Source organism: Suncus etruscus, chromosome 1 (genome assembly GCF_024139225.1).
Source record: "Suncus etruscus isolate mSunEtr1 chromosome 1, mSunEtr1.pri.cur, whole genome shotgun sequence".
NCBI lineage: Eukaryota > Metazoa > Chordata > Mammalia > Eulipotyphla > Soricidae > Suncus > Suncus etruscus.
The window spans coordinates 114,412,561-114,437,940 of record NC_064848.1 but is presented as its reverse complement, the minus strand read 5'-3'; the positions used below and the strand labels follow the sequence as shown (position 1 = coordinate 114,437,940).

The window sequence follows — 25,380 nt, the reverse complement described above, 5'->3', positions numbered from 1 at the left end:
GATGCTGGCCCATAATGAAGCTACCTCTGCAGTGCCAGGGCCTCCAAGGCTTCACCCTGTGATATTTAGGAGGTTCATGGAACCCTGGTTGGACACATGCAATGCATGTACCCTCACCACTGTAAATCTCCTGCCTGGAAATTCCTAAGTAAAAATTCTAGCAGATTTCTATGAATACTTTATAGACTACACTTCTCAGGAAATTTTATTTTTAATTTATTTATGAGAGTATGCTTGGGTTTGGGTCACACCATGTGTTCAGGACTTACTCCTGGGTCTGTGCTCAGGAATCATTCCTGATGGGGCCCTGGAAATCATAACAATGTCAGGGATCAGTGTAAGGCAAGTGCTTTTCCTGCTGTTCTGTCTCTTCTAGCTTGTCTTTCATCTGATCTGGGGACCGGAAAGTTTTTTTGTTTTGTTTTGTTTTTAAGTAAACCCAGTTTGCTGTTAACTTGGTGGAACTTTCTGTTGCCAGTGGGGAAAGTGGGGAGATAGAAGTCCTAATAGAAATGCTATCACCTTTTTTGCTGGATGTCCCAGGAGGGGACTGGTAAAGTGAATCTGAGCTCCTGTCTGGTGGATACTCTGGCCCCAGAAAGAAAGCCATCAAGCTGCACTCCAGATCTGACTCTAAGGCAAGGGATCAGGTCATCCTGACATTCAGATATTGGGAACTGTTGAGACAAGATTATGTTCCTTCATAGGAAAAGGAAAATCAGTCCAGACCTCCACCCAGATCATCTAGGTCTATTGTTTCTTGTCCCAGAAAAGGAATTTAGAAGAAGACAGTAGAGCAAAACATTCTTTATTTATATGTTTTATTATTTTTGGTTTGGTCCACACCTAGTAGTGCACAGGGTTTACTCCTGGCTCTGTTCAAGAATCACTTCTGGTAGGGCTTGGGAATGCCAGAGATCAAATCGGGCTCAGCCATGTGCAACAAGTGTCCTACTTACTGTATCATTTCTCTAGTTTTGCAAAACATTTTTATTTAAGGAGCCAGAGATAGTAAGACTGTAGCTAAGGCCCTTGCCTTGAATGCAGCCACAGTGGATATGATTTTGGTTCAAATCCCCAGAACCTTATGGCCCCCAAGCACAATGGGTATGTGACTCCCCCACACACAACAAATTAATAAAAATAAAATAATTAAAGTACTTTTATTTAGGAAATAGGAAAGAGACAACCCTGTAAAATAAAGACATTACACATTCTGAACTCCTTGAAAGGGGTGCACTTTTTTATTTTTGTTTTGTTTGGGGGCACACCCACCGGCACTCCTGGCTCTGCACTCAGAAATTGTTCCTGGGGACCATATAGGTTGCCGGGAATTGAACCCAGGTTCGTCCCAAGTTGGCCTTGTGCAAGGCAAACACCCTATCGCTGTGCTATGGCCCTGGCTCCAGGAGTACACTTCTTTTCTTTCTTTCTTTCTTTTTTTTTGGTTTTTGGTTTTTGGGTCACACCCGGTAGCGCTCAGGGGTTACTCCTGGCTCTAGGGTCAGAAATCGCTCCTGGCAGGCTCAGGGGACCATATGGGATGCCGGGATTCAAACCACCATCCTTCTGCATGCAAGGCAAATGCCTTACCTCCATGCTATTTCTCCGGCCCCAGGAGTACACTTCTTAAAGGGAAGAATTTGCAAACTCAGAGTTGAGAGGTATGAGCAACCAACCCTGAGGTGAAATGTGAACTACTCGCTTTTTATAAAGCTGATTTTATAGGCCTTGGAGCTTTCTGTACTGGTACGTGTATTGCTAGGATATGGGGTTTAGGGGCAGCAAATGGAAGGCCACTATTAGTGATCTTTGCATTCTTGGCAGGGCCTTTTGTTCCCACTAGCTTCTCCTGTCTTGTGAAGGCCAGGCCTTTCTGGACTGGGCTGTTTAGTTTCTTCAGGCCTTTGCTCCTGAAGAATTCCCTCAAGGAGGTGATACCTTCACACTTTGAGGCTGGCAAAAGGGCCAGCCAGAGAGTTCTGGGCCCCTTTTGTATGGGTAAAAAGCTCTAGAGCAACCATCTTCAATCTTTGTACACCTGCAAACTAGCAGTTTAAAGCAAGGCAGTAGATAGTTTTCAGTTTTTCTGCCTCTGTGGATTGGTACAGGCCCAGTTGGAGACCACTGCTCTGGAACTAGCTGCCATCTCCCTCTGTGGTCAAAAGAAATGCAATGAGAGAGAGACACTTTAGCTTCAGAAGTCATAAGTAGCCCTCAGTGGTTCTGAGTGTCTGAGCAAGCTTTCCAGAGCCCTGTGATCATGTGTGTAGGTGGTTGTAGCTGCCTGATTATCTTCAGGGAGTCTCCCATTGGGGCAGATTCAGTGAGTGGGGCTTGTGGTTCTTGTGGCTGCAGAAGTCATCTCATAGAATCACTTAGAATTCCTTTTCTTGGTACCCAAGGGATAGTACTGGGGTTAAGGCATTTGCCTTGCATGAAGCTAACTCTGTTTCGATGGCCCCCAATCTAGATGGTTCCTGAACACCAATCACCAGGAGTGACCCCTGAGCACAGAGCCAGGAGTAAGCCCTGAGCATTGCCTAGAGTAAATTTTTTTTTCTTCTGTGCCACAACCAGTGGTGCTCAGGGGTTACTCCTGGCTCTGTGCTCAGAAATTGCTCCTGGCAGGCTTGGGGAACCCCTATGGGATGCCAGAGATAGAACGTGGGCCCGCCCCAGATCAGCAGCTTGCAAGACAAATACCCTACTACTGTGCTGTCACTCTGGCCCCCTAGAGTGATTTTTGAGCACTACCAGATATTACCATCTGTCTGGGCTTCTTCCTCCATTGCCTTTTGAATCTCTCTCTTTTTTTTTTTTTTTTTTTGGTTTTTGGGTCACACCTGGCAGCGCTCAGGGGTTACTCATAGCTCTACGCTCAGAAATCACTCCTATGGGTTGGAACTTCCATCCTTCTGCATGCAAGGCAAATTCCTTACCTCCATGCTATCTCTCTGGCCCCCTTTTGGATCTCTTAATAGATTTGTTTGTTGGCTTGATTTCTCAATGTCTTGCCCACAGTTTTTCACATATGTGTGTGTGTAATATATATATATATATATATATATATATATATATATATATATATATATATATATATTTCAAATTCGCCCTCTGTGTTCTTTCACCCTATAAGTTGGGAAAGCAGGCTTCTATAGCCTAGTGTGTGTGTGTGTGTGTGTGTGTGTGTGTGTGTGTGTGTGTGTGTGTGTGCAATATATATATATATATATTTATTTCAAATTCACCCTCTGTGTTCTTTCACCCTATAAGTTGGGAAAGCAGGCTTCTATAGCCCAGTAGCTTCATTCTCACAGCTGCTCTCTTCATCAGTGAATGCTCATCCTTGCCAGGCCCCTCTGTCCTTCTTTCCCAGCTTTAATTCTATGATGCTGGGACTATCTTTTACACACACACAGAAAAGTTTCCTCAACAGAAATAGTTTCACCCAGGTCTTCCCTTACTGAAGACAGCCTATACCCCACCTATACACCCCAGGAGGCAGGTGTCCTCAGCTAGACCAGGATTCTGAGTCTCTGCCCCTGAGTATGTTGGCACCCAAGCCTGGTGTTCTCAGCAGCTGTCATTTTCAGACAGAAACCCCAGAGTGAGTTGGTTTATGCTGCAAGCAGACCCCACCTGGTCCCTCCTTGCGCTCAGACACCTGCTGTGGACTCCTCAGGCTCAGGTCTCAGCCAGGTGACATAGAGCAACATGTATTCCCACAAGCTGGTAGATCTGTGACCCCTGACCAGCCTTCCTCGGTTTGGCTCTGAGCTGAGACAGACTTAGCCAGCCATAGCCTGGCAGTCTGCGTCCCCCACTCCACCCCCTCTTCTCCGGCTCCCCCTCAGCCTAAAGGCAGGTTTCTCTCTCTTTTCCTCTTTGTTGTGCATTTTTAGTTTTTGGTGCTGGACCAATCCCAGCGATACTCAGGGATAAGCCCCTGGCTCTGTACTCTGGAATCACTCTTTCTGCTGATTGGGGGACATATGGGACACCAGAGATTGAACCTGTGACTGCTGTGTTCAAGGCAAACACCCTGCCAGCTGTACTATCTCTCTGTCTCCTAACAGGCAGGTTTCTACCAAGACAAATGGTATCTTTGAGAGATTGATTTCTAACAGTCATGATCATAATACTGTTCTTTGATGTTTGCATAGCCTGACTCAACCTTTAAGCCTCTTTTACATGCCTAATCTCATTGACTTCTCCCCATGGCCCTGGAACCTGATTAACCTCATAGGATAAAAATTCTGGAAGGAGAATCTGGATTCGGACTCCAGTGCCTGGGCCTAATGTGCTCTCTACACTTCTGCTCCCTGCTGTCTGGTTATTTATAAGGAAGGTATATTTATATTTATTTATTAGGAAGTAGGAAAGCTAGGTTGCTGTTTCTTTGTATTGCTATTTTGTAAAATAATAATAATAAACATAATATTTAAGCTAATTTAAATAATATCTAAATTAAATAATATTTAAATAATACATATAATAATAATAATAATAATTGTTTTTTCTTGTGGGTAGAGCATATCTAGTGGTGCTCAGGGGTTACTCCTGACTTTGCACTCAAGAATCACTCCTGGGCAGTGCTCAGAGGATCTTAAATGATGATGGGGATCAACCTGTAGTATCTCTGTCTTTCTGCCCCCTTATTACTGTATTTTTACATTTATACAGAATATATCCTGTATTTCTACAGTTATAAAGGCAGAGTTTAATTGCTCACTCTGTGCAAAAAGCTAGAAGCTTTATTCCTAAGAGACAGGAATTACTAGCTCTCATGGTCAGCCATCCGTGATCTCTTTACCAGGGGATCTGAAGAAATGTGGGCTGAGTTACATACCTGCCCTAAATGGTAGGTGGCCTCATGAAGTCAGACCTCAAGAGTGCTGCTCATGCCAGATTGTTGACACGGAAGGGGCCATGTTCCATTCTTGGCCCTGTTATATTCAACTCTGAATGAGGATTTAAAGAAGAATGGCATTTGTAGCAGGATGATCAAGTTTGCAGGGAACAGATTTGGAAGGAAGAATGGTTGCATTCATGGGTGGGTTAAAATTCAAATGTATCTCAATAAGCTAGAGTTCTGGTTTCATTTTGTTTTCAATTTATATGTTTTTCCCTTTTTTCCCCTATTGTCTTTATTTCGAAGACTGGCATGTATTTGATTGTGGCACTCACTGGGAGGTGAATCTTATTTTATTGTGCTCAGAGCTGCAGAGCTGTGTGCCACTGGCACTGGGAATTGAACTCTAGGTCTCATGTTTATAAGGAAAGCAATTCTGTTCCAGTAGACTCATTTCCAGGACTCCTAACAAAATGCCATTTTTTATTTATTTTGGGGTTTTTGACTACATCTGGCAGTTCTCAGGGCTCACACTTAGCTCTATACTGAGGAATCACTCCTGGTAGTAGGAATCAGACCAGGGTTGACCACATACAAGATAAGTACCTTAACATAGGTACAATTTTTCCACCACCAACCCCAACTCCTAAATGTTTTGAAGGAGTTGCTACATACTGTGGATGAGCAGCTTGGTCCAAAATGTGTAAGATAAGACCCAGGGGTGATGGCTCTTTCAGAAATAAGAACATCTCAATTGGATCTTTAGCTCCTTCATAGAACTAACGTGCAGAACCAGCAACTAAGATCTGATTTCCCTCCTGAGTTTGACCATTTATGAAAGATAGTTGGTGCCAAAGAGGACACAGAAACTTGTCTTAGCATAGAGGGAGTGGGTGGGAGGAAGGACGTCTATTGGAAATGGCATTTGAGGATGTTTTACCTGAAGAAGATTTCAGGGAACAATTGTTGGGCAAGGTGTCCTGTGAAAGAGGAGTTATATGGGGTCAGGGTCACCCCAGGAGCAGAAAGGGAAGTACTGGGTAGGCATTGTCAGTAACCACAACTCTTCAGCAGTTCTTGCATCTGAAAACACCAGCTTCTCTGGACCCTGCAGTAAACAAATCAAGCTGGGCATTTCTTGGCAGGAGTGCAGAGAGGAGGGCCTACAATGGCAGCCCTGAGAAGGGGCTAGCAGAGAAACCCCTCAGAAGAAGCCATGAAGCTTCTTATTGCCTGTTAATCTGTCTGGACTGCACATTCTAAGACTAGTGTCCCTGGATAGAAATCAGAATTCCATCACTAGAATGGCAATGCCTCTGATGGAGAGATGCTATGTCAGGGCTGGCGGAGGGGACTTGTGGCTCAGTGTCCCATTTGTACATAGCTGATACAGCCTGTCTGGGATATGTGTGTGTGTGTGTGTGTGTGTGTTGTTATCTTATTTTTGTCTCTACATTTGGCCATGTTCAGGACTTATTTCTAGCTCTGCACTTAAGAATCACTGCTGGCAGTGCTTGGGGGACCATATGGGATGCTGGGGATCAAACCTGATTGTCTGCATGCAAGACAAGTACCTTATGCACTGCACTATCTCTCCGGTTCCCAGTAGTATGTTATTATGAACACAGACTAACCTTCCTTCATATACCTGAATTGGTCATGTCAGGGAACTGTAGGTTGGAATGCTGACTGCAGTTTCCTACTAGGCCACAAACTTACAAAATTACTCTTTTAACTAAATCCAAAAAGGATTTTGAAACTTCTCATTTGGGGAATGTTTGGGGATTGTCCTGGCCCTTAAATTGCTGTAGGATGTTGCTGTGTGTTTGTTTGAGATTAAATTAACATAACACAAAATTAACCATTTTATAACAAGCAATTCTGTGGTATTTACATATTCACATTATTGTACAGTCTTCACTTCTCTCTGGTTCCAAATGCCTTATTGCTCTAAAACAAAACCTCAGTTCCATTAAGCAGTTAGTTGCCCTTCCCCCGGGCCATTCCTTGGCAACTGCCAATCTGATTTCTGTCTCTATGGACTTGTCTATTCTGGACATTTCATATAAATAGAATTGTAATATGTGACCTTTTGTGTCTGACTGCTTTCACTTTCCATAATGTTTCTGAGGTTCACCAAGTTGTAACATGAATGAACACTTCATTCCTTTTTATGGCTGAATAATATTCTATTATTTGCATATGCCATCCTTTTTGTTTGTCCATTGATGGACATTTGGTTGTTTCCACCTTTTGCCTATTGTTCATGTGCTACTATGGATTGTCATGTGTGAGTCACTGGGTACTTGATATCTGTTCTTATGGGTATATATACCTAGTGATAGAATTGCTGAATTACATGGTAATTCTGTGTTTAATTACTCAAGGAATCACTGTACTGTTTTCCATGATGTCTGCATCACTTTGCATTCTAATCAATAGTCATGAAAATTCTGATTTCTCATATTCTTTTTTTGTGTATTGCTTGGGGTCATGGATGGCAGGAGCCAATCCTGGTGATACCTGGCCCAGCTAGGCATTTGCAGACCCCCATTGGTTCATGTTTGGGCCAGTCATGTGGTACTGCTCAGACCCAGTATTACAGAGGATCACCCAGAGCCACACGGAGCAGTGCCAGGGGGCCCAGTTCTTTGGTTTATCTCCCTAGCTCCTCTCATGTGCTTGCCTACATTTAATTTTCCTTATTTGTTTTTTTGTTTTGTTTTGAGTTTGTGTTTGGGGCTACACCCAACAATGCTAGGGCTTACTCCTGGCTTGGCATTCAGTCATCACTTCTGGAGGGCTCAGGGGACTATATGGGGTTCCAGGAATCAAACCTGGATCATTCACATGCAAGGCAAGTGCTTTACGCTTTGTACCATCTCTCCAACTCTATTTTCCTTTTTTTTTTAAATGTGTATAATGAATACATATAAGCTTGTGCCATGTAGTGGGTGTGAAATGGTTTCTCAGTTAGCTTTGATTTGCATTTCCCTATAGACAAGTGATACTCGTCATCGGTTTTTGTTTTTGTTTTTTTTTTTTTGTGGAGTGAGGGATAGGTTTGGATTATACCCAGCAGTGCTTAGAGGTTATTCCTAGTTCTGTGCATGTGAGCATTCCCTGAGATACTCAGGGGATCATAGGTGGTGCTGGGGATCAAACCAGGTTTGGCCACATGTAGGCAAGTGCCTGAACTAGTACACTATCTCTCTAACCCTCTTTTTTTGGGGGGGGTATTTTTAGTACCCATACTAATAGTGGTGGTAGTCAAGGACAACTTCTGGTTCAGTACTCGGGGAACCATGAGATGCTGGGGATCAAACATGGACCTCCTACATACAGAGTATATATTTCTGCTCTTTGATCTATGTCCTGGGCTTATATATATATATATTTGGTTTTTTGGGCCACACCCATTTGATGCTCAGGGATTACTCCTGGCTAAGCACTTAGAAATTGCCCCTGGCATGGGGGGACCATATGTGACGCCAGGGGATTGAACCGCGGTCCTTCCTTGGCTAGCGCTTGCAAGGCAGATACCTTACCTCTAGCACCACCTCACTGGCCCCGGGCTTATATTTTTTAATTAAAAAATGGCAGGTTCAGGGGCCGGAGAGATAGCAAGGAGGTAAAGCATTTGCCTTGCATGCAGAAGGATGGTGGTTTGAATCCCAGCATCCCATATGGTCCCCTGAGCCTGCCAGGAGTGATTTCTGAGCACAGAGCCAGGAGTAACCTCTGAGCACTGCCAGGTGTGACCCAAAAACCAAATCCCCCCAAAAAATGGCAGGTTCATTATTTTCCTTTTATTATTCTAATGACTATAGAGTGGTTGGGGGTGACTGGGGGTGTTCAGACATTAGTTTCTGAATTCTCTAGGTCACAACTTTTTGGATAGGGATGTGGTGGCCCACATTTAAGCAAACTCAGGGCTTGCTCCTAGCTCTGTGCTTAGAGATAACTTCTTTGTTACTTATGTGGGCTGCTGGGGAACTGAATTTGGCTGCATGCAAAGGAAACATCTTAACCCTTGTACTGTCTCTTTAGTCCACATTTAACACATTTTAGAAGTTGTATTGCTCAATATATTTAGTTGTGTTGCACCTTGTTCACCACATTGAGGTTTCACCAGTATGTGGGTTGGTGCCAGGGACCAAACTTGTAGCTTCCTGCCTACAAGGCTGGTACTTATCACTGAGCTATTTCCAGACTGCCATTGATCATCTTTTCATATTCACTGTTTTTTGGAAAAATATCTGTTCTCATACTCGGCCCATTTTTTTATTTTACTTTCTTTTGTTTTTCTTTTGTTTCTTCTGGATGTGGGAGCCACATCCAGCAGTGTTCAAGGCTAACTCCTGGCTCAGGAATCACTCCTGACCAAGTTTGGGGGAATCTGTGCTGAAATAGAGATCAAATTTGGGGTCTACCATTAGCAAGGTCAGTCTGCCACTTACCCACTGACCTATCTCTCTCGCCCTGTTTTTACATTGAGATAGGGCTTCTCTGGTTTGTTTGATTTGGGGGAGGAGGAAATTGAGGTAATTTTGGTTTGTTCAAATACAACCTGTGTAAGTTCTAGCTGTTCACTTCCTACTTGGACATCCTTATATTATGATCCACACCAAAAGTCATGTTTTCGCCTACCACCAGAAAGACCTCCCTAGATACCCAGAAGTGAAATCGCTGCAGTATTGCAACACCCAACAGGCATTCTCTCATGCCCATCACCTGCTGCATGAGTGTATGGAAAAATAGGGGAACTCTCTAGCAGTGGCCACAGCTTCCCATGAGTAAGATGACAGGGGGACTGGGGCTTCATTCCACAGAAATGGAGTTGTGGAAGCCAGGCTTTCTTTGCCAAGCAGCATAGCCCCCCTTTCAAAGAGGATGCAAATGAATCCTCCTAGTCTATTCTGGGAGGAAGAAATTCTCTAAGACCACTGGAAGCCAAGAAGCCAGCCGCATGGTATGGCAGTGTCTCCCCTAGCATGTAGCTTCCACAGAGGACTCCTCAAGTGAGCTCAAGAGAGGGAGGAATGACCTGGGGCAGGGCCATGGTGCTATCTTCCCCCCTGCTATTCTCCTTTGTTTAATGTTAGACTACTGCGTCTTGGAACACTTTGTGCTCAGAGACTTGTTCTTCTATTTTCTTTTTAAAGACAGGGAGTCCTTAGCCAGGATGGATGTAAGCTTTCTCAAGGAGTAAGCTAATTCTACAGGAGATTTTGAATGAAATCCAAAAAAGAGTCTAACATAAGATAAAATGGCTCCGAACATACTTTACCCCTTGGAGGGTTTTTTTAAATATATATATATATATAATGTTTATTCTTTTTTTTATTTCTATATTTTGGGGCCTGGGATGAGACTTAGGCCATATATCTGGTGGCACTCAGGGGCAACTCCTAGTTCTGTGCTTGTGGGTTCTTCCTGGCAGTGCTCAAGGATCAGACTGGCCTCAACTGTATCCAAGGCTATTGCCTTAATTCCTGTACTATTCTCTCTAGCCAAGAGTGAGGTGAAATTCATAGAACACAATTAGTCATTTTAAATTGGATAATTAGGGCCAAAGAAATAGCACAAGAGTTAAAGCACTTGCCTTGCATACAGCAGATCCCACTTTGATTCCTGCCACCGTGTATGGTCCTCTAAACACTGCCCAGAATGATCCCTGAGCATCGCAAGGTGTGGCCATTACCCATCCACCCCCAAGCGAGAGAATAAATGGGACAGTTAAATGTGTTAAGTCTATTCACAGTGTCTTTTCACCATTGCCACTTTTAACTCCAAAATGTTTCATCATTCCCCTAAAGAACACACCCCTCTTTCGTTCAGCAGTGCCTCCCACTCACTCTTTCCTCTGTGTGCTCCATGGTTTAACCTATTTGGAGTTTTCTCTATCCATCGAGTCAACTGACACGTGTCCTTTAGTGAGTCATGATGGGCTTGGGACCACCTTTTGTCGCTCTCAAACTGCCTCATGCGAGGATCGGGAAATAAGCTTTGTGTGTATGTCCAGAATCACGGAAAACTTCCTTACAGGCACTAAGAGGTCAAGACATCCCCCAAAAGCCATTCCCCCACCAATCTGGTGTTGTCTCTGCCCTTCTCATAAGCATAGTGCTGCATACTGCAAAGGCTCCTATCCTGCCCATCATCAGTCCCTGAGCAAGAGGGGAGCAGACAGGCCCGAGGCTCTGCAGACTGGACCGGGCACCAGGCTGGGGTTATGCAGCTGCCCAAGACGTGGGGACGGTGGCCCGTGGTCCAGTGGAGCCAGGAGCCGGGCCCCAGGTCCTCCCAGAGAGCGGCTGCTCAGACGAGCCCGGGAGGCCGTCCACCGCACCGTGTGGGGCGTGTCTGTGCGTGTGCCTGTGAGTGCACCGGGCTGGCGCTCGGTGGAGAACAAACCCGAGCGCGCCTGCCAAATTCAGGCTACAACCCTGCCTGTTCCGGGCTTTTCTTTCTGCCTTTCCCTAATCGCATCTGGGCGTGTTCTCTTAAAGGGGAAGCGGTGCTTTCTGAGTGGCCAGGGCCCTCCGCCAGCCGCCAGGAAACGTCTCCCACGAGCGAACAGCAGCGTTGCCCAGCCCCGCGGCGTGTCACTGGTTCAGCCTCCTTATCCAAACGGCCAGGCTGCCTCCCCGGGATGTGTAAGTGCGAGCGCAGGGCACGACGGCCGCCACCCAGGATGGCGCGGGGGCCGGGCCCAGGTCACGGAAGAGAGCGCCAGGCTGGCGGAGCCCGAGCACGGCCCCCCGAGGTTGCGCCTCGACAGCTCCGGGGCTGTGGGCAGGAGCTGAGCCGCATGCATTGCAGGCACGCATGCACGGCCGAGCGTGCGTGGAATGGGGAGGGGAGGTCAGGAGCAGGAGGCTGCAATGGGGGGTGGCGTCCGTTCGGGACAGCCCTTCTGCAAGCGCACCCCTCGCCCTGGGTCGCAGCAGCAGCAGCAGCAGCAGCAGAGTGGAAAATTTTCAGAGCACACCTTTGATAGCACCAGGAAGCGCGTGGAAATGAACCTTCCCCAGCCGTCACCCACCCCGTGGCCGAGCAGAGCCTCGTGCAGACCAGCACACTTGCTGCATCCAGCCCTCTAGCAATTGTTATTCTTGGTCCTTGTTTCTAGCGGCCAGTCCCCTTTAGAGCAGAGTGCGGAAATGTTTCAGGGCCCTGGACTCCCAACTTTACTGATTGCCTCGAACTGGCAACCTGGCTTTTGCTGTCTGGCTTCTGGGTGCCCACATTGGAAGGGGAGGGCTTGCTGACATGGGGAAGCTCGGCCCAGAGCTGGGCCAAGTGGCCTCCCCCGCGAGGGCCAGTGCTTCTGGCCAGCTTGGCTTCCTGCGTGTCCCTGGGGAGGTCCAGTGGAAAGAAGGTTCCCTGGGCTCCAGTACCCAGGCCCTCTGCAGCTTGGGGACACCAAATAACAACTGAGGGGTACACAAGGATCCCCAGCTGGGGTTTCTGCCCAAGCTGTAGGTGGTTTAGGGATGAGCCCTGATCATCCAAGAGGGTTTGTAGGTTTGTTTTCGCAGAAGCATCGTAGGCTTTTGGCTCCTGCGTAAGGGAGCAGAGGGAGCAACGTATGGGGCTCTGTCTGCGGATATTGGCCTGGCACAACCACACCCCACTTCAAGACAACTTCCTGTTTGCCACTGCCAACTGCCACTCCAAAGAGAAAAGACATGGTTCCGTTATTAGTGGCTGCTGCCGGGGTGAGGGATTCTGAGTGTGTCGCCTACCAGCTTAGCCCTTAGACTTTGCCCTTTCTAGGGTGGCAGCCAGGGCCTCCACTCTAGCCATTGAGTCCCCTTCTCAGTGGCTTCCTTAAACAAGGTGCACCCACAGGGGCCAGGGTCAATGGTGCAGTTTTCATTCAGGGCTAGGGAGAAAGCTATGAGCATTTATTGTTTTTATTTAAGATCTGTATTTTCCTCATCCAGACAACTCATATAAAGTGCCTCCATGCGCTGGCCCGGTTTTCCATATGCTCAGTTCACTCCCCTCCTCTCTGAAAGGGGCAAGGCCAGTGAGGGTGAGGCCCCTCTATCTAAATGCCAGTGAGAAAAGATTCCTAAAACTCCTGATCTTAGGTGCCTAGTCATAAAAACCCCTAGACCAGTAAAGTAGTGAGAACAGTACGTGCTGAGATGAGTGTGGGGAACCCCAGAGGCTCTTGGGTTCACAACCAATGTGGAACAGAGGTTCTTGGGATTTGTTTCTATTTGATAAATAATGAATTGGGGGGGGGTGTTCTCTGCCTCAGTCACAAAGCTAATGAGTGACAGAGCTGGGATATGAGCCCAGATTGCTCTCATCCCACAGACAACTCCTAAATCTGGCCAGAGAATCGCCTTGGTCAAGACTTGAGTAAAATACACAGACTTGGGGGCTCTGGCCTGTTTATCCTTATAGTAACAAGCCCCCAACCACCCTATGCTCTCTGGTGTGAGTGTCTCCTGGCCAAGGTAGTAGCCAGGTGGTCCCTGTCTCCCATTGCCTTAGGCAGTGGACAGGCATACCTGTAACAGGGACATAGTTTGGGTTTTGGGTTTGGGGGTTTGTTTGTTTGTTTGTTTTTATGTGCTTAGCCCAAGATGCAGAAGGAAAAGCTTGATGTGGTCTCCAGACAGGTTTGTGTCTGCAGTATTTAGAGTGAGAATCCATCATGGTGAATCTTTTCCCTGAGGAACCAGCATCTGGTACCCACTTTCCCCAGCTTCTGCCTGCCTAAAGCACCTGTCCATTCAGCACCCCTGAGGCAAAAATGACATCTGTGTCACTGTCTTAAAAAAGAATCCCATGTCTATCCTAAAGCCTTGGCCACTGGCCCCATGCAGGACTTATTTAGACTTGTGTGACACTTATGTGTTGGGTGTGGTGGGTGTGATGAGAGGTCACACTGATGGAACAGGTGAAGCAGGCAGTAGCATTTTCAGTCAGCACGTGCACTGCCATGCTGGCTGAGCTATGCAAGGGCTGACCTTGTGAAAGGATAGCCACTTTGACTATAAGTGCTATTCCTGGGGAGGCTGTTCTCGCCTTGATCCTGAGGCTTTGGTGATGAACTTCTGTGCTTATTGGTCTATCCTTCCACCTAGGGCCATCTCAGTGCCTGGCGCATGCTCCGTGTTAAAGAAATGGCAGAGGGGCCAGAGGGATATCTCTGGGTGTAGGTGCTTGCTTGCCTTGTTCATGCCAACATAAGTTTTATCAACTTATATTCCCGCTTTCCTTAGACACAATTTGGGAAAGTGGGGTCTAATCTTTAAGTTTGGTTGCAGTATTTTCCAGAGATGATGATGTGCTTGATTGTGGTCTCAGGGTTCCCCCGCTTTATTCACTGGGTTGGTGCTTAACACGTGTGGCTGTGTCAGGCTCAAATTCTCAGCCTCGAGTCTGCAGGTAGGTTTTTGACTACTGAACTATTCAAAATTGTTAATCTCTTGGGAAGAGCACACCCAGATGTGCTCAGGGCTTATTCCTGGCTCTGTGCATAGGGATCACTCCTGGTATTGCTTGGGGACCATATGTGGTACAAGGTTTCATACCAGGATCAGTTATATGCAAGCATCCCATACTATCTCTCCAGTCTAATTTTTGTCATTTTTCAAATGTGAACCTAAAGCTTTAACAAATGTAGTCAATAAAAAGAAATCACCCATCCAGTAGCCTTCTCTTTCCCCATTATCTATCATGTACATTTACATATGTTATATATGTGTTAATGTTTACATAGTGTGATGATTAGTATTGAAAGCATGTGATATTTTCAAGCTTCTTGTGGAATTGAGAATGCTAATTATACTTAATGTTTGCTTCAATTGAGATAACCTTCATTTTCAATGATTATATTCTAGACTATTTGGGGGTTTTTGTGTGCAAGTTTGTAAGCTACTGCTGAGAATATCTTTGAACCTCAAGAAGTAGGTGGTGGGAGGAATTTTTCCTTGAATTCTCTTTTCCAAACTAAATTTCCATGTATGAACAAAGGTTATGGATGCTTGTAAGTCTTATTATTTGTGGATACAGATTAGACTCCAAAAAGACATCCATCCCTTGGAAGTACCCCCAGTGGGTTCACATTTGCTGTGGTGATTTCTGTCAGTGAGGTGCTGTGTCTCAGAGTCTTCCTTAGAAATTGGTGAAATATTTCAGGACCCCTGGAAAGTCCCTGGGATCCCCCTATCCTCACAGTGATGATTGAGGCCACAGACTTGCACCTTCATACAATAACCAGTAGAAGAGCAGGAAGAAGGGTTGTGCTACCCAGGGAAGGGGGTGAGAGATGCTGCAGCTAGCTCCAGATTTGTGTCCTACTGTGAAAGAGAAAATTGCTTTGCCTAGATTCCTCTGAGAAGTCCTATAGCTAAAGTTTGAAGAGAAGAGGCGATCTCTGTCTCCATTAACATGCAGAAAAAACCTGGGATCTGGGGCCGGGCCAATTGCCAAGGTGTATAGAAATAACCTGGCTCTTGTTTGGTCATTTTGTTTAACTTCTATGAAACTACTAGTCACAAGGAGGCCCACAGTAATAGCTATTTCTTGGAACTGTGGAACAAGATTACATGCATGTCCAACTGTCTTAGTACCTTGCATGGGACCTTGGGACCTGACACATAGCAGACACTCCAGAAATGCTTTCTGCATGAGTGGATGGGCACAGGATGACTAAATTCACAAGAAACCGGGCAGAGTCTGGGAGGAGTCAGCCAACAAAAATGGTGCTGGCCACTAACACCCACTGGCATTTATCAAAAGTGCCCCCAGACAAGGTGCAGGTGGCCTGGCAGGGGAGAGGAGATGAAAAGGAGTGAAGGAGACCTCCTTTAGCAAATTAGTGACAATCACAAGACTGGTAAGCCCTCCACACACGCAAATACACGCCACCAGCTACTTAGACCTTGATGCCTTTGAAAGAGGTACTCAAGCCTCAAGGGCGTGGGTGCTGAGCTTACAAGAACTCCTGGCACGGGTGCAAACTGGCATGGCTCTGCCTGCTTCTCAGTCACCCCTGGCCTGCCTTAGTCACTTGCCTTTCCTGTGTCCTCATTTCCTCGGCTGCTGAGGAAGGTGGTGGATTTAGTCATCCTCCTCTGACCACCCTGGAACTATATTTAGTGTCTAACTATTCTGTGGCAAACGAGACCACAAGCTCAGATTCCAACCCCAACCCCTCCAACCAACCAGCCTGGTGACTCAGGCCAGGTTTGTCTTAAGCCAGCCCCTGTGGCCTTCTGTACTTGGCCTCTGTCGCCATTGCTACCACAACCTGCCTTCTTGGGAAGCCACAAGATGTGGCTGAGCCATATCCAATTCCATTCCCCTTACCAAGAGCACCCTCTCTGTCCCTCATCCCCAACTCCTCTTTACTCCGGGAAGAAGGGCCTCTGGGTGTCCAGGCTGCACTTAGTAGAAAGCATGCGTGTGGGTGCAAAGCAGATAGGATCCATTGATAAAATAGAAGCTGGCTAATGATTTGCCGAGCACCTGCCCTCACAGGTGGGAACTGGCAAATGAACGAGCAGGGACTGGCCAGGGCCCAAGGGAGCTTACACAATCCTGGGGTGCCCAAAGTCTATTGGGAGAAATTTGCTCCCTCAAAAACCAGATTGGAAAATTCCCAGCCAGTTTTTTCTAAAAATTAGTGCAGGGATCCACAGAGTATTGGCTGGCTACTCTTGAGGTGTAGGTGCTGATGTTTTACACCAGGACACTGAGGCTACTATGAGCATGAAAATATCACTGTGAAGAAGCATGAGGTGTTTAGGGAAGGGGGTTGGCAAGAGGCTTCCAGATCTTTTACTGAAATCAACTTAGCCTAAACTAGTGGAATTGAGGTTCTGAGATCATCAGAACTTCCCTACCTGAATGCACACTCCTTAATAGTGGCTCTCTGGAGCTTGCCCTGAGTTAACCTGGATGGGTAAGGTGCACAGAGTAAATCACATGGGCTTAGAACCACTGGGTAGCTGTCTCTTGGTGTGAATGCCCTTCCTGTGATAGATAATACTGAAAAGAGTAATAATAAATGAAAAGAATTGGGGTTTTATTGCTTAGCTTCTGCTCTTCCCAACTGTATTGGGGTGGGAGTCTCAGGCCATGCTAGGAGCTAATATCTCTTTTCTCTGGGGAAAGTGAGGGAGGTGCCTTGCTGAAAGGCAAATGCACAGAGAGAAAAGGGGCCTCTCATTTCTTGAAGGATCATAAGAGGTTTTAGGGTATAATGCTAAAGAATTAAGATAACAGGAGCCAGAGAGATAGTACAATGGTTGAACACTTGCCTTGCACATGGCGAACCTGAGTTTGGTCCCCAGGACCAAATATGGTCCCCCAAGTCACACCAGAAGTGATCCCTGACCATCATCAGTTGTGCTCCACTCTCTAAAAAAAAAAAAGTCAAGATTGACAGGCTCTGAAAATATCCCAGGTCTGAGATTTCTTAGTTCTGTGACTTTGAGCATCTTCTTTTCTGGGCCACAGATCCCTCACCTGGAGAACAAAGATAATACTTTTATCTCTCCTAGGATGCTCAAGAATTAAATGCTATAAGCTACATTCCTTGTTTAGGAGAGTACCTGACATAGAAAAATTCTAAAAAAAATTGTTATGACTATTAGCCAAAGGGCAGCTCAGAGGTTGCTGATCCAAGATCAACTACTGGGGTTATCACTGATATATTGGACACTTGATGGAAGGCTGACAATGAATTTCTATTTTCACTTGGGTAGGTCAGTGGGACTCATAATCAACATTTGCAAAATGAGTGAGTTTGTCTATCTGAAGCAAAATATGTTATGTGAGCTATAAACCATTATACCTTTCACATTGGGAACCATACCTCAAAGCAAATCCTAAATCACTTAAAAATTATAGTTACCATAAAATTACAAAGTTAAGGGGCCAGAGTAGTAGCACAGTGGTAGGCTGTTTGCCTTGCATGCAGCTGATCCAGGACAGACATGGGTTCAATCCCAGACATCCCATATGGTCCCCCAAGCCAGGAGCGACTACTGAGCAGAGAGCCAGCAGTAACCCCTGAGCACTGCTGGGTCTGGCTCAATAAAACAAAAACAAAAAAAAAGTTATTCAAATTTGGGTTTCAAATATACATTGTTTCAACACCGATCCCTTCAAAGTCTAAGTGCTCCATTAATCCCCATTTCCCTCCCACCCACAAGTCTGCCTCTAAGAGGGCAGACTTACTTGATCATTTTCCTACATTAGTTGTTGCCCTTTTCTTGTCCTATCCACAGCCCCCCACCCCAGTGGTATGTTTCCTACTGAATACCAGTTCTCCTGTTGTTCCTGTTATATTCAGGCATTCATTATCTAACATTGTTATCTAACATATGAGAGATTATTCATTTTTTGTTTTTGTTTTTGTGTTTGGGCCACACCCGACGGTGCTCAGGGGTTACTCCTGGCTATCTGCTCAGAAATAGCTCCTGGCAGGCACGGGGGACCTTATGGGACGCCTGGATTCGAACCAACCACCTTAGGTCCTGGATCTGCTGCTTGTAAGGCAAACGCCGCTGTGCTATCTCTCCAGCCCCGAGATATTATTCTGTGTTGGTCTCTCTCCCTCTAATTTTATCCAGCATTCTACTCTCTAGGACTTTATCTTTCCTTATGGCTGAGTAATATTCCATTGTGTATATGTGCCCATCATTTCTATATCCAGTAATGTATTCTTGGACACTTGGGCTGTTTCCAGGTTTTAGCTATTATAGATAGTGCTGGAGGGAAAATAGAGATGCAAATACCTTTCTCCATTTTGTTTTTGGACCAGTGGGATATTCTAAGATGTGGAGTCTCATGGAAACTTAAATCATGGATTTTTTTTTTTTTAAGGAATGTCCATATTGTTTTTTAGAAAGTCAGGACTAGTCTATATTCCCAACAGCAGTGAATGAGAGTCCCTTTCTCTCTGCATCCAAGCCAGCTCTGGTTGTTCTAGTTCTTTTTGATGTGTGCCAGTCTCTGTGGTGTGAGATATCGTATTGTTGCTTTGATTTGCATCTCCCTGATAATTAGTGGTATTGAACATTTATTCATGTGCCTTTTAGCCATTTGTATTTCTTCTTTGAGGAAATTTCTGTTTATCTCTTCTCCCATTTTTGGATGGTGTTTTATTCTAAGTCTACACATGGCAGTGACTGAATATTAATAACCAGTCTAGGGTCAGAGGCACGGCTCAGTAATGGAGCACATACTTGCTTTTCCTGAGTGAGGAACTGTGTTTGAGGGCAGTGGGGATAGCTCAAAGGCCTGGAGTGCATGCCTTGCATGTGGAGGCTCTGTGTTCAATTTCTGGTACTACATGGTCAACTGAGCACTACCAGGTACAGGCACCTATGGTCCCCAGCACCTGGTAGCCTAAGCATTGCTGCCTCCCTGACACCAAGAAGAGGACTGCATGCTTAGCATTGCACTTCACTGTTAAATAGTGGGACAAGCACCACCACCAGTAGTCCCTACACCCCCGCAGCACTTCTCAGGAACAACCCCCCATATTAGTTAATTAAATGACCAATGTGTGGAAAATAGAAATGTTTAAATAGAATGATCTTAGTTAAAAGAGAATAGTCTATGCTACTAATTGTTCATAGTTTTGTTAATAACATCTAAGCTCATTAACACAGAATGAGCTCATTTGGAGGGAAAGGCTCTTTTTTTCTTAAAAATTATTTCTAGAAAAATACTTTTAAATGGTTCTATAAAAATAACCATTAAATATAAGCATAATCATATAAACAGTGGCCACCTCTATACAATATTTATATTTTTTTTGGTTTTTCGGGCCACACCCATTTGATGCTCAGGGGTTAGTCCTGGCTAAGTGCTCAGAAATTGCCCCTGGCTTGGGGGGACCATATGGGACACCGGGGGATCGAACCATGGTCCTTCCTTGGCTAGTGCTTGCAAGGCAGACACCTTACCTCTAGCGCCACCTCGCCAGCCCCAATATTTTTGTAGTGAAGGGACAATACAGTGGTGTTCTGAGCAGAGCCAATGGAATTAAACTAATTACAGGGATTTTTCTCAAGAAATCTTTTGACACAAACAGACAAAGGGAAGACCCTTTGAGGAGAAGTCCTGTGTATGTCAGGATGATCAGAATATAAATCTGGACCCATCTTCCCAGTGACACACTATCTGCCAGCAGCATCTTCTAAGAAACTCAGATCCCATCTTGTCCCATCACCCACCCGCCCACCTCTCTGCCAGAAGACAAAGCCATGTCAATTATATGTCTATAGAGGTGATTCTCCACAGACTAGAGAACAGAGCTGAATAGGAATTGGTTTGTTTGGTTTTTGGTTTTTGAGTCACACCTGGCAGCGTTCAGGGGCTACTTCTGGCTCTACGCTCAGAAATCGCTGCCAGCAGGCTCGAGGGACTGTATGGAATGCTGGATTCGAACCACCATCCTTCTGCATGCAAGGCAAACGCCCTACCGCTGTGCTATCTTTCCGGCCCTGAATGGGAATTGGATTTTGATGAAACAGCTACTTGCTGCCAGAGTGTTTGTTCTCCAGTGGTTCAGAAGCTCCAGTAAACCTCCAGGATGAACTTCCATCACTCCACTTTCCCTCCCTTACTTTCCGTTTTTGTTTTTATAAAAGGTTTTATTTCTGGGGCTGGAAAGATGGCATGGAGGTAGGGTGTTTGCCTTGCATGCAGAAGGACGGTGATTCGAATCCTGGCATCCCATATGGCCCCTGTGCCTGCCAGAGGCAATTTCTGAGCATAGAGCCAGGAGTAAGCCCTGAGCACTGCGACCCAAAAAAAAAAAAAAAAACAAACAAACAAACAGAAAAAAGATTTCTTTTCCTTATTTGTTTTGATCCTCTCCACCTCCCAGTTTCCTTCATCATGGTGGTGGTTGCATTGATGAAGCCACTCACCTGGCTGTGGTGCTCACACACCCAGCCACAGTGATCATTTGAAGTTGTGTTGGTGCTCACACATGTGCTCCCCCAAGCAAGCGTTCCAAGACATAAGCCGTGGTCGTAGTGCTTGCTAGGGGTCACTATAGTGCTCAAACACTTATGAACTGGGGTCACACTTCCTGACCAGGGCATTCACACATCTTTTTTGTTGTGGTGCTTACCAGGGTCTGATTTCCTTTTGTGGTAGCATAAGCGGAAATCATTTGGGGTCCTGGGCATCTCAGACAGCCTAAATGCCAGGCTGAAATAACTGAGCTGTTAGGATCTCACTCCCTGCACTCGCCGCACGTAGGACACTAGGGATTTGAGTTTGTGCTCACACGCAGGCAGGACTGATGTTCTAAGCCCCCGCACTCTTCCTCCAGGCCTTTCACACTTTTAGTTTCTACTGCTGCCTGCATCAGTAGTTCTGAGGGGTTTTTCTCTATCTCAGAACAGCAGGACACATTGTTTTGTGGAATACTTTGAAACAGTGGTACAATTTGTTTCAGTTTGAGCAGGAGGCATTTCACAGCTAGGAAATACTGTTTTAGTCTCTTATGATACAAAAATCACATGTGAATTTTTAAGGTTAAGTTTTGAAGAATAGTATCTCCTATGCAATTGGTTATTTCACCCCAATTTGTCATTTCAGAAAAATTGTGAAACAGTTTTTTGGCCTACACCTGGTGGTGTTCAGGGGTTTTTCCTGGTATTGCACTCAGAAATTACTCCTGGCAGGCTCGGGGGAAACATATGGGATGCTGGAAATTGAACCCAGGTCTTCCACATGTGAGACAAGTGCTCTACCCACTGTGCCCAGAAACAGAATTTTTAAATATTTATTAAAATTACATATAATTAATAATAATACATTATATAGTAAAATTATATGTACATATATATATAAAGCCAATGATAATAAAAGCTTGTCCATTGATTTAATTTAGGGTTAGGGACATTAAGCTGTGGAATGTGTTGTCCAGGAATCTCCGGGAAGGTGATTTTACAATCTGGTCTGGTCTGTTCCTTATGCTTTTATGACACCCTTATAAGTTAGCCTTAGTTGTTTCCTTGTATAATTTTAGGCATCACACTGTTAGCACCAACACAACTTCAATGATGGCTTCACCTGTGGCTGGGTGTGTGAGCACCACAGCCAGGTGAGTGGCTCCACCAGTGTAACCACCACCATGAACCCCTGGGAGACCATGAAGTCATTTTATGGTGTTTCAGGACCACCAGGGCTACATCACTTTATGCTCAGGAGATCATGCAGTGGCAGGGATTGAACTCCTGGACTCATGTTTACACTCCAGCCCTTTAAAGTATCTCCCAGTCTTAGTTGTATTATGTTTAACTCAGTTTAGCAAAATAAAATACTTCTTCATTATCAAAACGTGCCTTCCCACTGGAGCTTAGGGATATATTTGCAGATCCCACATCCCACCCCTTACCCACTTACTGGCCTGAGTAAGTGATAGCAAGTAAATGAATGAAGACTGCAAAAGACTTTAAAATAGTAGTGGTAGTTTTATTTTAGTACTAGAAACCTCTGCCATAAAAGAAATTGCTAAGCTAGACAGATCTGAAGGGCAGGGAGGGAAAAAAAACCAAAACAATGGATTTTAAGCGAGAAAATGGTTCTGGTCCCAGTCCTGCCACCAACTAGCTCTGCCCAGCGATCTGAAAACTGATAATCTTGCTAACCGATAACCTCATCTATCACAAAAGGAGATTGAATGTCTGGACTTTTAAGATCTTTTTCAAATCCTCAGTGATAGTAAATTCTATTTTACCTACTTTTCTCACTTCAAATCTTGTGTCCCTCCACACATAGACTGTTTTCTGTCTTCCTAAGAAACAGCTGGGCCCCTGCACACATCATCAAGGTCCCTTTCTCCACAGAAACCACTGGCCCTAACCTAGACAAGTCACCTGGCCACGTTTTTGCCATTTAAGCCCGAGAAGGGCAGGGATTCCTGGCTGCTTCCTATCTTGTCTTCCTGCAGTTGTACAGGCCAGTACAGTTCTACAAAAGATGGATCCATCCAAGGGAGGTCCTGCCAACCTGAAGCATTTCAGTACTTGAGCTGTAATTATTACTATCATGCTCCAGAATCAGGAGGGATGAGGAGGAGCCAGCGGAGATAGGCCTTGTAGTTATGATAACAAGAGTAGAAAGAGGCCTTCTGGGGACCCACTTTCTTTACTGATAAAGACACAGAAATGGAGAAAGTATGAGTGGTGATCTGGAGACCAGAAGCCCAACAATGCGAGGTGACAGGAGCTGGAGATCAGTCCACATGGGTCCTAGCACAGACACCACAGAACTAGCACTGGGTTTTTACAAGTTTGGGCTGACTCTGGAGACTGAGTGTTGTGTGCAGGGTCCACTGACTCAGTGACAAAAAACTGCCTTGTCAGATTCATCGCTGTAGGCATCTTTGTGCAGTGGAGAGGCAGAAATACCCAGCAACCAGATGACTACCACCCCCATAGTCCCAATTCTTGCAGTCAATCTGCTTGGAAATAACCTGGAAGTCTATTGATCTCAGAGGGCTCAAAGGAACCCCAAAATCACCACCACCATCAGATATTTCAAGTTTGGTGTGGCTTGTTTCTCCCCATCAGAGAATGAATGAATCACATCCAGAAATTTCTCTTTAATGAGAAAAGCCAGAGACTTAAATGTGGGAGATGAAGGAGCATGTCTGGTTCCTTGCTTATAGTCACATTCCATTCAGGGTTCCAGAGTCCTTCCCATCAGGACATTTGCTATCATCTCACTTATTTCATCAGTGCATCCATTTCAGTGAAACAGCAGCTCTCTATGGAGCCCTGTGCTTGCTTAGGAGCAAGCCAGCAGTTAGGATTCCAAAGTCTTCACCTTTGGAGGTGCATGGCATTCCTTCCTGGAAACTGCATGAGCAGTTTGTGGGCACAGATGCTCCTTTGATCACAGTTGTTGTCCTGCATGGGTGGGATCTGATTTAGTGGGTTCTCAGTAGCGCTCAACTTCATGTGTCTGCTGTTTGGGTTAGGATCCATGAAGCTTAGATTCCAGGGAACTCGTTTGTTTGTTTGGTTTGGGTTTTGTTTTAGGTTTTTGGGCCACACCCACGGCGCTCAGGGGTTACTCCTGGCTCTGCACTCAGAAATCGCTCCTGGCTTGAGGGAATCATATGGTTCAAATCCAGATCCATCCTGGGTAAGCTGAATGCAAGTTAAACGCCCTACTTCTGTGCTACCACTCTGGCCCCGACCCCAGGAAACTGTGAGCAGGGTAGATAGAGTGTGAGTGGGTGAAGTGCCCTTGCCAGAGGGGCTGTGCTGACATCTCTCCTCCCCTCTCTCCAGAGAGAAGACACGGTTCAATGTGCAGACCCTCTCTCTCTCCAGCGTCTCCACCCTCCAATTCCAGGACATCACTTGTCCCAGTGAGAACCAAGACCTGTCTCAGCGGCCATAACTCTGCCAGCAGCACCTCAAAGCCATTCAAAACGCCCAAAGACAATCTACTTACCTCCAGCAGCAAACAGCACACAGTCTTTCCTGCAAAAGGATCAAGAGACAAACCATGGTGAGTGTGGGCTGCTGGCAGCCAGCGCTGTGGGGCCTTGTCACTGCTGGAACTGGTGCTTCATCCCTGCCTTTGTTTCTGGGCCTTGTGGGCAGAATCTGGAGATGTGAGGAGGGAGGGGGGTGGAAAAACCCAAGTGAGGGGATGAGAAGCCTTAACATGAGCAGGAAAGCAGGACTTGTAAGAAAAACCATATGCTTTTGCCCTGAGTGCGTCTCAGTGATATTGTGCATGCACTAAATGGGTGAGGCCCTTGTTTCTAGCTCCAACGTTGCAAAAAAAAAAAAAAGAAAAGAAAAAAGTGTTGCTTGTTTGAATGTCTCCCCTCCCCCCTGAGAGCTACATTTCATTGTGTCTAAGAAAAGGGTTACAGGGAAATATTCCCTAGATATGCAAATACCTCTCAATACTCATCCCAGTGAAGAGAGTACCAGCATAAATAAGCGGGAAGCACAGACGGGGCTCCCCAGTGGGGAGAGACAGAGACAATGAGACACAGAGAAAAGAGAGAGAGAGAGAAGTAGAAAGAGAAAGAGAGATATCATGGGACAGTTACCCCATTCTATCTTCAGGTCCCACACTTCACTGTCATGCTGCAGGTGACTGAAAAAAATTAGAGGCTCTTCATTTTCAAAACCTCAGTCTTTGCCCAAAGTATCAGAGACGATAAACCATAGGATGGAGGAAAGGATGGAGGAAATATGCAAAACCAGCCAAACTTGAAAATGACTTATGACAGAGCTGGAAACGTGGTGTGACAGGTTGAGCACATAGTTTTCATGCTGGAGGCCCAGATTGGATTCCCAGTACCATGTGGTCCCCTGCACACCTTCAGGAACAACCCTGAGCACTGAACTGAGTGTAGCCCATGAGCACCACTGGGGTGTGGCCCCAAAACAAAACACCCCCAAAAGTTGACTTATTATAATTCCACTAAGTATGTACTAAAAGAGAAAAAGTCTTCTATTAGTGAATGTGAGTTCCTTGGAAAGTTGGAA

General features: G+C 45.6%; 1 protein-coding gene across 2 annotated transcripts in view; it reads left to right on the top strand.

The window, feature by feature from the left end:
* ATXN7L1 (ataxin 7 like 1) overlaps positions 1-25,380 on the top strand; it is a 280,604-nt gene that overhangs the window by 198,666 nt on the left and 56,558 nt on the right. For both annotated transcript variants that reach the window (XM_049783154.1, XM_049783161.1), the window contains one exon: positions 24,160-24,382. In XM_049783154.1, coding sequence (XP_049639111.1) covers positions 24,160-24,382 — 223 coding nt within the window. The remainder of the gene's footprint in view (positions 1-24,159; positions 24,383-25,380) is intronic.